The sequence below is a fragment of the Ranitomeya imitator genome, chromosome 5 (assembly GCF_032444005.1).
Source record: "Ranitomeya imitator isolate aRanImi1 chromosome 5, aRanImi1.pri, whole genome shotgun sequence".
NCBI classification, from domain to species: Eukaryota; Metazoa; Chordata; class Amphibia; order Anura; family Dendrobatidae; genus Ranitomeya; species Ranitomeya imitator.
This window is the reverse complement of record NC_091286.1, coordinates 215,793,700-215,808,356: the sequence shown is the minus strand read 5'-3', so window position 1 is coordinate 215,808,356 and position 14,657 is coordinate 215,793,700. Positions and strand designations below refer to the sequence as shown.

The following is a 14,657-nucleotide window of genomic DNA, read 5'->3' as shown; positions in this document are numbered from 1 at the left end:
ATCCCCCGTCCTCTGCACTGACGCTCAAGTCAGAGGGCGCGATGACGCGATTAGTGCGCGCCGCCCTGTGCCTGAAGAGTCAGTGCAGAGGACGGGGAAGACACAGCGGCGGTCGGCACAGGAATGGGGAGCTGGTGAATATAGCAAGTTCCGGGAGCCTGAGAGGTGAGTATGTAATTTTTTATTTTTTTAATCTCAGCAACAGCTTATGGGGCAAATATCTGTATGGAGCATCTTATGAGGCCATGTTGAGCATTATATGGGGCAAATAGCTGTATCAAGCATCTTATGGGGCAATGTGCAGCATTATATGGGGCAAATATCTGTATGGGGCCATGTGTAGTATTATATGGGGCAAATATCTGTATGGAGCATCTTATGGGGCCATGTGCAGCATTATATGGGGCAAATATCTGTATGGGGGCATGTGCAGCATTATATGGGGCAAATATCTGTATGGGGCCATGTGCAGCATTACATGGGGCAAATATCTCTATGGAGCATCTTATGGGGCCATAATCCGTATTTGTGGAGCATTATACGGGGCAAATGTGTGTATGGAGCATCTTATGGGGCCATAATCAGCATTTGTGCAGCATTGTATGGGGCATATTTTAATATGGAGCATCTTATGGAATCCATCATAAACTGTTTGGAGCATTACATGGGGCGTATTTTGTATGGAGCATCTTATGGGGCCATCATGAACTGTATAGAGCATTATATGTGGCTCCTGATTCAATATGGATATTCAAAAACACTTAACCTTCTGATGTCTAAATTAATTTTACTTTTATTGGTATCTATTTTTATTTTTGAAATTTACCAGTAGCTGCTCCATTTTCCACCCTAGGCTTATACTCGAGTCATTAAGTTTTCCCAGTTTTTTGTGGCAAAATTAAGGAGTCGGCTTATACTCAGGTCGGCTTATACTCGAATATATACGGTAGTTTTTATTGTGTAAAAGCAGCAAAACATTTAAAAAATTATATAAATTTGATATCACTGTAATCATACTGAGCCAAAGAATAAAGCTGCTTTATTAATTTTACCACATGTGGTACAGCATAAAAAAAACATTCCCAAATGTTGATCATTCTGCCTCCCAAACATCGTAATAGAATGCGACCAAAAAATGTTAAGTGCCCGAAAATAATACCAATGAGAACGACAACTTGTCCCACAAAAAACAAGCCCTCAAATGACTTTGTCAACAGAAATATAGAAATATTATAGCTCTCAAAATATGGTGATGCAAAAACTTGTTTTTTCAACAAAAGAAAAGCATCTTTTAGTGTGTGATGGTTGCCAAACATAAAAAAACAATATTAATCTGGTACAGTTATATGAAAAAGTTTGGGCACCCCTATTAATCTTAAGCTTAATGTTTTATAAAAATTGTTTTTTTTGCAACAGCTATTTCAGTTTCATATATCTAATAACTGTTGGACACAGTAATGTTTCTGCCTTGAAATGAGGTTTATTGTACTAACAGAAAATGTGCAATCTGCATTCAAACAAAATTTGACAGGTGCATAAGTATGGGCACCCCACCAGAAAAGTGACATTAATATTTAGTAGATCCTCCTTTTGCAAAAATAACAGTCTCTAGTCGCTTCCTGTAGCTTTTAATGAGCTCCTGGATCCTGGATGAAGGTGTTTTTGATCATTCCTCTTTACAAAACAATTCCAGTTCAGTTAAGTTTGATGGTCGCCGAGCATGGACAGCCCTCTTCAAATGATCCCACAGATGTTCAATGATATTCAGGTCTGGGGACTGGGATGGCCATTCCAGAACAGTGTAATTGTTCCTCTGCATGAATACCTGAGTAGATTTGGAACGGTGTTTTGGATCATTGTCTTGCTGAAAGATCCATCCCCTGCGTAACTTCAACTTTGTCTCTGATTCATGAACATTATTGTCAAGAATCTGCTGATACTGAGAGGAATCCATGTGTCCCTCAACTTTAACAAGATTCCCAGTGCCGGCATTGGCCACACAGCCCCAAAGCATGATGGAACCTCCACCAAATTTTACTGTGGGTAGCAAGTGTTTTTCTTGGAATGCTGTGTTTTTTGGCCGCCATGCATAACGCCTTTTTGTATGACCAAACAACTCAATCTTGGTTTCATCAGTCTACAGGACCTTCTTCCAAAAAGAAATTGGCTTCTCCAAATGTGCTTTTGCATACCTCAGCCGACTCTGTTTGTGGCGTGCTTGCAGAAACGGCTTCTTTCACATCACTCTCCCATACAGCTTCTTCTTGTGCAAAGTGCGTTGTATAGTTGACCGATGCACAGTGACACCATCTGCAGCAAGTTGATGCTGCAGCTCTCTGGAGGTGGTCTGAGGATTGTCCTTGACTGATCTCACCATTCTTCTTCTCTGCCTTTCTGATGTTTTTCTTGGCCTGCCACTTCTGGCCTTAACAAGAACTGTACCAGTGTTCTTCCATTTCCTTACTATGTTCCTCACAGTGGAAATTGACAGGTTAAATCTCTGAGACAGCTTTTTGTATCCTTCCCCTGAACAACTATATTGAATAATCAGTTGACAGTTGTTTTGAGGAGCGCATGATGCCACTCTTCAGAGGAGATTCAAACGGGAGAACAACTTGCAAGTGGCCACTTTAAGTAGCTTTTCTCATGATTGCATACACCTGGCTATGAAGTTCAAAGCTCAATGAGGTTAGAAAACCAAAAAAAAGTGCTTTAGTAAGTCAGTAAAAAGTAGGTAGGAGTATTTAAAACAAGAAAATGATAAGGGTGCCCATACTTATGCACCTGTCAAATTTTGTTTGAATGCAGATTGCACATTCTCTGTTAGTACAATAAACCTCATTTCAAGGCAGAAACATTACTGTGTCCAACAGTTATTAGATATATGAAACTGAAATAGATGTTGCAAAAAAAACAATTTTTATACTGTGCACTACAATGTAAGGTTACTACAATGGCAGATCTGCAATTTTCACTCAGCAACATCCACTGTTGCTTGTTTATGGAAAACACCCATGGCGTCCCATCATCATAACAATTGGGTCACTTAAGGGGAGATTCTTCTCTTCTGTCTCTTGGAGGCTCTGCATATGGTGTCCACAAACTATTCTAGGAAAATATGTGCTCCAAAAGTCAAATAGGGCTCCATTCCTCCCAAGGTTCACCGTTTGACTAAGCAGTACTATACAGCCACATATGAGGTATTGCCACGTTCAGCAGAAATTGTGTAACAAATTTTGCTACTATTTTTACAAATTGTACCCCATGTGAAAATGTAAAAACTGAGGCTAAAACAAAATTTGTGTGGTAAAAATGTAATTATTTTTTCTTCACTGCCCAATGGTATAAATTTCCGTGACACATCCGTGGTGTCAATGTGATCATTGTACCCTTAGATGAATACACTGAGATGTGTAATTTGTAAAATGGAGTCACAAATGAAGTGTTCTGCTGCTCTGGCATCTTCTTGACTCTGCCAGTGTGACACAGCATGCTCAAACCATTTCAGCAACATCTGAACTCCAATATGGTGCTTCTTCTTTTCTGAGCTTTGCACTGTACCTCAAAAGTAGTTTTTAACCACAGGGGGTATTGGCGTACTCAGAAGCAATTACATTACAAATTGTACCATTCAATTTCTCCTATTACCCTTTTTGAAAATTAGAAACTTGGGACCAAGCATTTTAGTGGAAAAAATGATAATTTTCCATTGACTCAGCACAAAGTTATACAATTCTGTGAATCACTTGAGGATTAAAAATTCTCACTACACCCGCAAATGAATTCCTCAAGAGGTGTAATGTCCAAAATGGTCTCATTTGTGGCGGTTTCTGCTCTTTTGGCTTGTCAGGGGCTCTTGAAATGTGACATGATATCCTCAATCTATTCTAGTCAAAAGTGCTCCAGAATCCAATTGGCGCTCCTACCCTTCCGGGCCCTACCATGTGCCAAAACAGTAGTTTTATGCCACATATGGGGTACTGGTGTTCTCAGGAGACATTGCACAGCAAATCGTATAGTCTATTTTACTCTGTTAGCCTTGTGAAAATGAAAAATTTGAGGTTGAAGCTACATTTTTGCTGGAAAATTTTATTTTTTCTTTATCACGGCTCAACATTATAAAATTCTATGATGCCCCTGTGGGTTTAAGATACTCATCACACCTCTAGATATGATCCTAGAGAGGTGTAGTTTCCAAAATGGGGTCACTTGTGTGGGGTTTCCACTGTCACACATCAGGGGCTCTGCAAACGCAACATGGCTACCGATATCTATTCCAGTCAATTTTGCACTCCAAAAGCCAGTTAGGGCTCCTTCCCTTCCGAGCCCTGCAGTGTGCCCAAACAGTATTTTTCCACCACATATTGTATGTGGTATAGGTATACTCAGAAGAAATTGCACAACAAATTATATGGTCCATTTTCTTCTGTTACTCTTGTGGAAATAAAAATTTGGGGCTGAAACAATATTTTTATGAGAAAAATGTATATTTTTTTCATTTTCATAGCTCAATGATATAAAATTCTGTGAAGCACCTGTGGGTTTAAGGTGCTCACCACACCTCTAGATAAGTTCCTTGAGGAATGAAGTTAACAACATATGGTCACTTGTGGGGGTTTCCTCTGTTTAGGCACATCTGGAGCTCTGCAAACACAACATGGTGTCCGCTGTCTATTCCAGTCAATCTTGCACTCCAATAGTCAATTGACGCTCCTTCCCCCCCCTACCCCCTGCCGTGCGCCAAACAGTAGAAATTTCACAACAAACTGTATGGTTCATTTTTTCCTGTTACCCTTCCAAATTTGGGGCCAAACCAACATTTTTGTAGGAATAAGTAAAATTTTAATTTTTTTCTTCTCCATTGCTTTAATTCTTTTGAAGCATCTGAAGGGTTATTACACTTCTTGAATGTTGTTTTTAAACACTTTGAGGGATGTAGTTTTTAAAATGGTGTCGCTTTTTAATACATTTTGTCATATACGCCCCTCGAAGTCACTACAAATGTAACGTGGTCCCTAAAAATAATGTTTTTTGTTTGAAAAATGAGAAATTGCTGATTGAGTATTAACCATTCTAACTTCTTTAAAAAATTATGATTCAAAAATGATGCTGATGGCAAGTAGACATGTGGTACGTGTTATTAACTATTTGATGTGATATAACTATTTGATTAAGCGCATAACAATTAAAAGTTTGAAAAATATTTTTGCCAAATTTCTGATATTTTCACAAATAAATGCAAAAAATATCAGCCTAAATTTACCACTAATATTAAGTACATTGCAGCAGCAGTATGTCAGTATGTCGTGTAATTGTGTCCCTTTATCAGAACACGTACATGACTCATGGACATCTAAGTGAGGCCTTATGCTCGAACCATGTCTGGAATCATACGTTGAAATATACCTATAATTTGCTAGGTATTTTTATATGTGATACTAACTATAGTTTGGTGAGTATACTGTTTTATTATACACATGATGGTCCATTTGGAAAAAAAAGAAGCGGACAACATCTTAGTAGTGAATTTGAAACAAATGTATGCTTGGAATTTTTCAGTGAAATCTGTTTTTTGTATTTCTTTCTTAATAATAAATAACACACACTGACGGCAAATAAAAAAACAAACAAACGACAAGTTATTATTACCTGATATTTGCACTATACTTTATATACTGGTATATTTTGGATGAAACGAAAGGCCAAGAAGTGACAGACACATAGCTGTTTTAGCTATTATTTATGTTAGTAGTTTAGCTTTGTAAAATGAAATAAAAAATCTCTTAGACTCTGTACATATAGTTGTTGTTTTTTTTTTTGCAGATTTGGTGCAGAGCAGCCAGTGTATATCAACATAATTAGAGACCCGGTCAATAGATTTCTCTCCAATTATTTTTTTCGGCGGTTTGGAGATTGGCGAGGAGAGCAAAATCACATGATACGTACCCCAGGCATGAAAGAAGAGGAAAGGTATTTGGTAAGTCTTGAATAATCTTTACATCTGAAGTTAAAGTGCATTGATCGTTAAAGGGGCTCTCAGGGAAAAGAAAAATATATGTCTAAAGGAAATGTAATTTCAGATGAATTCCTAAATAAATTTTATTAGCAAATCACAATAGTTTGTCTATAGAGGTAATCACAATAGAATTAAAATGGCCTTTGTCCTCTTACACTGACAGATATATGTTGAATGTAAGGACAGCTGCGTGAGAGCATGGCCAGTATGAAGCTCCTCTGCAGTGACCTGGAAATTCCTATTCCATGTACTGTCATTCAGAAAGAGATGGCTTAAAGCAGTGTGAGCAGCCTCTTCTTACCTCAGCACCTAGAATATCCAGTATTAGATCAGATAGACATGGTGGATAGGAGCTTAAAAAGCTTTATCTTACTTTAACTTTCTTGGTTTCTGCAGTACTAGGTCAGATAGACGTGATGGACAACAGTGTGGGCAACCTATTCTTACAGTCATTCATGATGTAGGAAAGACTAAGTGCAACACAAAGGAATAAGAGGAAGGGAGCCCAATACTAGGGAAGCAGGGAGTGGAGACACATAGGCAGATCTAAGGTCACCCTGGCTGCCCTAAGTTTCCCTAAATAGGTTCTGCACCTATGGCCGAGCAGGATACCTAATCCCTGCCTGACCCTAGCAGTAAGCCCTGCAGGGAAGGACGGGGTATCCCTATTCGATCCCCACTATAACTAAATACTGATGGGATAGACAAACAAGGGGTACACGTAGCTTTAGTAGACTCAGAGAGAAAAACAGACATCCTCCAAACACCAAAGAGGAAGATAGTCGACTGCTATAGCTCTAAGCCAACAGTGGGAAATGGAGACATCACCGGCAACTCCCAGCAGCAAGTTGGGAGTTATAAACACCCTGGTCCAGAGTTGTCAACTAGAGCCAGGGGAAGGTTGCCACTGGGTCCCAGAGTCAGAAAGACCAGGAAGAAGTCTGCAAAGCAAACTGCTAAGACCTTCTGCAGTCAAATACAGTGTGATGGACTGCATCCGCTGACACACCTGTGACACCTCAGCACCCCTTGTATATCCAGTATACATTGTGTACAGCAGTATAAACAGCCTCTTTTTTCCTCAATGTTCCTGTTATCTCCAGTATTAGGTCAAAAATACATGGTGGGCAGCAGTGTGAGGGGTCTTTTTTATCTCAACAACCCTGGTATCTCCAGTATTAGATCAAATAGACCTCCAATATTGGAATGGAAACACAGGGTGGACATCAGTGTGAGCAGATTCTTCTTACCTCAGAACATTTGGTATCCCCAATATTAGATCAGAAGCACTTAATGCACAGTAGTGTGAGTGGTCTCTTCTTACCTCAGCATTTGTGATATCTATAGTATTAGATCAGAAAGTCAGGGTGGTCAGCAGTGTGAGCAACCACTTGTCTCACCTCAGCACCCCTGGTATCTCCAGTAATAGACCAAAAAGACATGGTGAACAGCTGTTTGGCAGCCTCTTCTTATTTCAGCACCCCTGGCATGTCCAGTAAGTTCAGAGAAGAACTACCAGGATGGTGAGCAGACTGCAAAGTATGTCCTATGAGGAACTGTTAAAGGACCTAGTAATCTTTAGCTTGCAAAAAAAAAAGGCTACGTGGAGACTAAATTGCTGTCTACAAATATTTGAAGGGATGTCACAATGTAGAAGGATAATCCATATTCTTATTTGCACATGGAAACATGAGAAGCAATAGAATGAAACTGAAAGGGAGAAGATACAGATGAGATATTAAAAAAACTATTTGACAGTGAGGATGATCAGTGAGTGGAACAGGCTGCCATGAGACGTGGTGAGTTCTCCTTCAATGGAAGTCTCCAGAGGCTGGAGAGACTTCTTTCTGAGATGGATTAGTGATTTAGTGAATCCTGCAGTGTTGGACATGATGACTCTAGATTCTTTGGTATCTCCAGTATTAGATTAGATAGACACGGAGGACAGACATGTTAGGTGCCTCTTCTTACCGCAGTACCCCTGGTATCTCTAGTATCAGATCAGATAGAGAGGGTGGACAGCAGTGTGAGCAGCGTCTTCTTACAGTAACACTCTTGGTATCTCCAGTATCACATCACAATATCCACTGAGGAGCACATATCCGTACGTTTGAAAGCATGGGGTGGAGTTTCTTATTGCACATGCTGACAGGTGCTTGATTTAACATTCTAGGACAGGTTCAGTCAGTGTAACAGGAGGGCGGACATTTTAATTCTATAATGATTATTTCCATGTGATGTGTTAATGAAATTTATTTAGAAATGTATCTGTAATGATATTTCCTTAAGTAATTTTTTTTGTCTATTGCTGGATCACCTATATAAGCCAACAGTCATGATTTACGACACTCAGTAACTTGCATGTCTACCTTGGACGTTAAATGTATGTGGGAAATCCTAATAGTAATCTTATCTCTAATACATCAGATGTATGTCCTTAGAAAAGTTTATTTACAAAAAACTTGAATTAAATGCTGTGTTTGTTGATTTTGAGATAATTGAAGGCATAGGAGTCTCACTTTCAGAACTGTTATCTATTAGCTGAATCGGTGGAGAGGGGCAAAGAGCATCTCTTTCTAAAAGAGAGCCAGTCTGTACATTACAGGAAGAGACCTTGATTTCAATGGGAACTTGGTAGTGCTTCATTTCCAGAGTGATTGTGCTACAAGACATATTGATAATTTCCTGATTCGACAGCCATTTTTAGTTTATGACCTTGAAGTGATTTACCATGAGGTTCTGGGAAACTATCATTTTGTCTGGAGAGTGACAGTATGATACATTCTGTGCTGGTTACGGCTGAATGGTGAAATTTACAAGTGAATAGAACATCTTTACTTTGGCTATTGTGCTAGTATTTTATAATTGCATGTTTTACTTGAAATTAAATTGTAGCTGTTTCTACCTGTAAAACCTGAAATGCTGTATTTTTATTGTAACTAAAGATACCTCAGCTTTGAATTAGAATCTCTCTTGATCCAAAACGCAGCTATCTCTATTCTTTAACAATATGAATCTTATTAATGATGATTTTTAGCAAGAAATTTCAATAAATATGAATTTAAATAGCATTTTTTGGTGCTTGAGTGTTTTTTTTTTTTTAATTATTCCTCAGAAACTCATATTTTCATACAACATTTCCCCCTATACCTCTGGAAAGTTAATTAATTTCAAATCTGTACATGCATGGGTCAGACACCTTTATGTGTACTACCACACATTGCACATTGTATAAATAAGCATTTTGCATATGCTTACTTGCCTATTTTACAGTACATTGGGGAAAAAAGTATTTAGTCAGCCACCAATTGTGCAAGTTTTCCCACTTAAAAAGATGAGAGAGGCCTCTAATTGATATAATAGGTAGACCACTACTATGAGAGTTAAAATGAGAAAACAAATCCAGAAAATCACCTTTTCTGATTTGGCAAGATTTATTTTGCAAATTATGGTGGGAAATAAGTATTTAGTCATTAACAAAAGTTCATCTCAATATTTTGTTATATATCCTTTGTTGGCAATGACAGAGGTCAAACGTTTTCCGTAAGTCTTCACAAGGTTGGCACACACTGTTGGTGTTATGTTGGTCCATTCCTCCATGTAGATGTCCTCTAGAGTAGTGATGTTTTGGGCCTGTCGCTGGGCAACTTCCTCCAAAGGTTTTCTATGGGTTGGGATCTGGAGACTGGCTAGGCTACTCCAGGACCTTCATATGCTTCTTACGAAGCCACTCCTTCCTTGCCCTGGTGGTGTACTTGGGATCATTATCATGCTGAAAGACCCATCAACATTTCATCTTCAATGCCCTTGCTGATGGAAGAAGGTTTGCACTCAAAATCTCACAATACATGGCCCCATTCATTCTTTCATGTACACGGATCAGTTGTCCTGGTCCCTTTGCAGAGAAATAGAAACAAAGCATGATGTTGCCACCCCCATGCTTCACAGTAGGTATGGTGTTCTTTGTATGCAACTCAGCATTCTGTCTCAAGTTTTGTTTCTACCAAACCATTCTACTTTGGTTTCATCAGACAATATGACATTCCCCTAATACTCTTCTGGATAATCCAAATGCTCTCTAACAAACTTCATACGGGCCTAGACATGTACTGGCTTAAGCAGGGGGACACCTCTGGCACTGCAGGATCTGAGTCCCTGGTGGCGTAGAGTGTAACTGATGGTAGCCTTTGTTATGGTGGTCCCAGCTCTATGCAGGTCATTCACTAGGTCCCCCCATGTATTTCTGGGATTTTTGCTCACCGTTCTTGTGATAATTTTGACCCCACAGGGTGAGATCATGCGTGGAGCCCCAGAGCAAGGGAGATTATCAGTGGTCTTGTATGTCTTCCATTTTCTTATTATTGCTTCCACAGTTGATTTCATCACACCAAGCTGCTGGCCTATTGCAGATTTAGTCTTCCCAGTCAGGTTCCGGGGCTACAATTTTGTTTCTGGTGTCCTTCGACAGCTCTTTGGTCTTCACCATAGTGGAGTTTGGAGTGTGACTGTTTGAGGTTGTGGACAGGTGCCTTTTATACTGATAGCAAGTTCAAACAGGTGACATTACTACAGGTAATGAGTGGAGGACAGAGGATCCACTTAAAGAAGAAGTTATAGGTCTGTGACAGCCAGAAATCTTGCATGTTTTTAGGTGACCAAATACTTATTTTCCACCATAATTTGCAAAATAAATCTTGCCAAATCAGACGAGGTGGTTTTCTGGATTTGTTTTCTCATTTTGACTCTCATAGTAGTGGTCTACCTATGATGCCAATTACAGGCCTCTCTCATCTTTTTAAGTGGGAGAACTTGTGCAATTGGTGGTTGACTAAATACTTTTTCCCTATTGTAGGCAATCCCATCTTCTCCAGGTGTCAGTTAACATGTTCAATCCCTGTAAAAGTGATAAGCTTCAACCTGCTGTTGTGTAATGCCTGGACAATGGATGTCACATATATTACCGTATTTAAGTTTTGTGCATGCTCTTTTACCCTTATCTTTTCTTCACATTTTATTCTCCCATGTGTAATTTATTACATGGAAAGTGTATATAATAAATTGTTGTATTAAAAGGGTAATTTATGTGATCCTTAATGACAATGTGTCGTGCCACCCCTGGAGCACATATTATATTCGTTGATTTTCTACTGTTCAGCTAAAAGCCTGCTAGTTTAAAAAAGTTTTATTCCTTGGATTCACCACAGTTGGAATTTAAAAAATTGGCCTTTTTTAATAAACTGACATCTGTATATTTTGTAATAATACATACCCTCAATTTTGGGGGTTCATCCTTGTCACTAGTCACATAATTTTCATCAAATATTTAAGTTTTTCTTTGTGTGTGTTCCATTTTCTAGTACTATCTAATATAACCCTTCTGTTGTAAACTTCCTAAAGGTACTGTTACACTAAAAAACTTACCAACGATCACGACCAGCAATACGACCTGGCTGTGATCGTTGGTAAGTTGTTGTGTGGTCGCTGGGGAGCTGTCACCACGGACAGCTCTCACCAGTGACCAACGATCAGGGGAACGACTTCGGCATCGTTGAAACTGTCTTCAATGATGCCGAAGTCCCTGGGTAACCAGGGTTAATATCGGGTTACTAAGCGCAGGGCCGCACTTAGTAACCCGATATTTACCCTGGTTACCATTGTAAAAGTAAAAAAAAAAAAGTATATACTCACATTCCGATGTCTGTCACGTCCCCCGCCGTCAGCTTCCCGCACTGACTGTGTCAGCGCCGGCCGTAAAGCAGAGCACAGCGGTGACGTCACCACTGTGATCTGCTTTACGGCCGGCGCTGACAGTCAGTGCAGGGAAGCTGACGGCGGGGGACGTGACAGACATCGGAATGTGAGTATGTAGTGTTTTTTTTTTTTTTTTTTACAATGGTAACTAGGGTAAATATCGGGTTACTAAGCACGGCCCTGTGCTTAGTAACCCGATATTTACCCTGTTTACAAGTGAACACATCGCTGGATCGGCGTCACACACGCCGATCCAGTGATGACAGCGGGTGATCAGCGACCAAAAAGAGGTCCTGATCATTCCCCAGCGACCAACGATCTCCCAGCAGGGGCCTGATCGTTGGTCACTGCCACACATAACGAGATCGTTAGCGGGATCGTTGCTACGTCATAAAAAGTGTGACGTTGCAACAATATCGTTAACAAAATCGTTATGTGTGAAGGTACCTTTAGGCTAACATCTTTTAGAATCCGAACCTCCCACTACCAACTCCAGGACTTCCCTCCTACTGCACCAATTTTCTCAAATGCATTGCCCCAGACAATCTAGTTAATTCCCCGTATACACAGTTTCAAGTGTGCCCTAAAAAAACATTTTGACTGGCCTATCACCTTATCTCACTAATCTACTAATCTTACTAACTATTCCCTTGTTCTCCTATCCATGCACTCAATAGCTCTTTATACTGTATCTGTACTTATGCAATTATTGGCTGGTGTTTGGTTCATGCATAATTATTATATTAATGGCTGGACTATACATGACAAGTATTTTATTTTTACCTTTTGTGTCCCTCATATTTCTTCATGAAGTAGATTTGCAAGCTTGTGAGCAGTTGTTGAACTATGTGTTACTGTAACATCGTATCTTGTTTGTACAAGTTTCCTCTGCATTGTAAAGTGCTGCAGGATATGTTGACGATATAGCAATAAAAATTAGTATTACTATTATTTTTATCATAAAGCCTTGGCCTCCAGCTCCTCCACACATAAATTGCTGCTTAGGAACATTTTTAACCAAACAGGTTGATGACAACTGGAAGTAAGAATATAACTACTGCTGCCAGTGGACATACTATAGGATTTAGTCATAATTCAGTTAATGTGTATTTATTAGCGATGACCAAACATGCTCAGATAACGTCTTATTTTAGCATGCTCGGGTGTAATCTGAGCATGCTCATAGATTATTCTTGAGTCCTCGCAGGGCTGAATAATTTGCGACTGCTAGACAGCCCCAAAACATGCAAGGATTGCCTGCTTGTTACGCAATCCCCACGTGTTCAGGCTGTTTAACAGCTGCAAATCATGCAGCCGCAGGGACCCGAACATAATATACTAGCACCAGAGCATGCTCAGATAAGATGTTATCTGACCATGTTTGCTCATCACTAGTATTTATATGTTGAGGCTGAACAAATTATTTTGGCTTGTAATATATGTAAAAATCATTTTTAATAATATTTTCTAAAAAATTCACATAAAGAATTCTTTCCCCCCAGGGTTTCTCAAAACATAAATATCTCTACCCACCCATAAAATATCTCTACCCACTATGTTATACACTGATATCCATAGGTGTATACTTTCTAAATATATTTATTATACATCGTCATCTATGAGTATTGTGACAGTCACTGATGAATTGATGGAGGGGAAATACATGACACTGCGCATGATGGCGTAAGTGATGTAAAACCACAGTAGTGTCCTCCAGCACACTATGTTGGGTCGGTTTATTGAAAGTTATATCATGGGCTGGTTTTAGTGGACATTCATAGAGCGGGAGGGAGAATATCCATGTATCTCCACCTGCAATGTCCTGACAGGACCTGTGTGATGTCAAGATCATGTGATCAGTAACATGATTAAGTAGTCACATGGTCTGGGCTTAAATGGCTGACTGCCAGAGATTTCAGTGTTGAGTGTGGGCCTGGGGAGAGAGCACTCCATGGAAGTGTGTGCTAAAGCTGAACCGTGCTGCCTATGAGCAGGCTGATCTCCACTAGGAAAAGGACTGTTTTTTGTTTCTTTGTTTTGCTGTTTAGCCCAGAGGGCTGTATTTACTTTTCCAAGCTTGGTTTATGCTGTTTACAATAAACCAAAGCTTTTTCTTAAAGAGACAGTGTTCCGGTTATACCTCTCTGTCCAGCTGAGTGAGCCGCTCCACCACAGTATGTATTTTCATTTAATGATTGGTCAATGCTTTAATCCACATCTGGGCAATAGTCTCTTGAACACATGCTAGAATGGATATATAGTAATCAGATAATCTTAATTGCCTGTACTGTACTAGTATTGACAATATCATCTAGTATGGAAAATATAAAACCAGGAATAGGTGCTTCCACTGAGATGATAAGGACTTCAAAAAATTTTGAAGTATTCCCCAGAGCATAAAAAAAAAAGATGGAGTATCTGGCTCCAGCAACATATACAGTGGGGCAAAAAAGTATTTAGTCAGTCAGCAATAGTGCAAGTTCCACCACTTAAAAAGATGAGAGGCGTCTGTAATTTACATCATAGGTAGACCTCAACTATGGGAGACAAACTGAGAAAAAAAAATCCAGAAAATCACATTGTCTGTTTTTTTAACATTTTATTTGCATATTATGGTGGAAAATAAGTATTTGGTCAGAAACAAACAATCAAGATTTCTGGCTCTCACAGACCTGTAACTTCTTCTTTAAGAGTCTCCTCTTTCCTCCACTCATTACCTGTAGTAATGGCACCTGTTTAAACTTGTTATCAGTATAAAAAGACACCTGTGCACACCCTCAAACAGTCTGACTCCAAACTCCACTATGGTGAAGACCAAAGAGCTGTCAAAGGACACCAGAAACAAAATTGTAGCCCTGCACCAGGCTGGGAAGACTGAATCTGCAATAGC

The 14,657-nt window shown here is 39.5% G+C and overlaps 1 protein-coding gene across 1 annotated transcript in view; it reads left to right on the top strand.

The window, feature by feature from the left end:
• UST (uronyl 2-sulfotransferase) overlaps positions 1-14,657 on the top strand; it is a 465,972-nt gene that overhangs the window by 403,374 nt on the left and 47,941 nt on the right. The window contains exon 5 of the mRNA XM_069725893.1: positions 5,824-5,977. Within this exon, the coding sequence (XP_069581994.1) occupies positions 5,824-5,977 (154 nt within the window). The remainder of the gene's footprint in view (positions 1-5,823; positions 5,978-14,657) is intronic.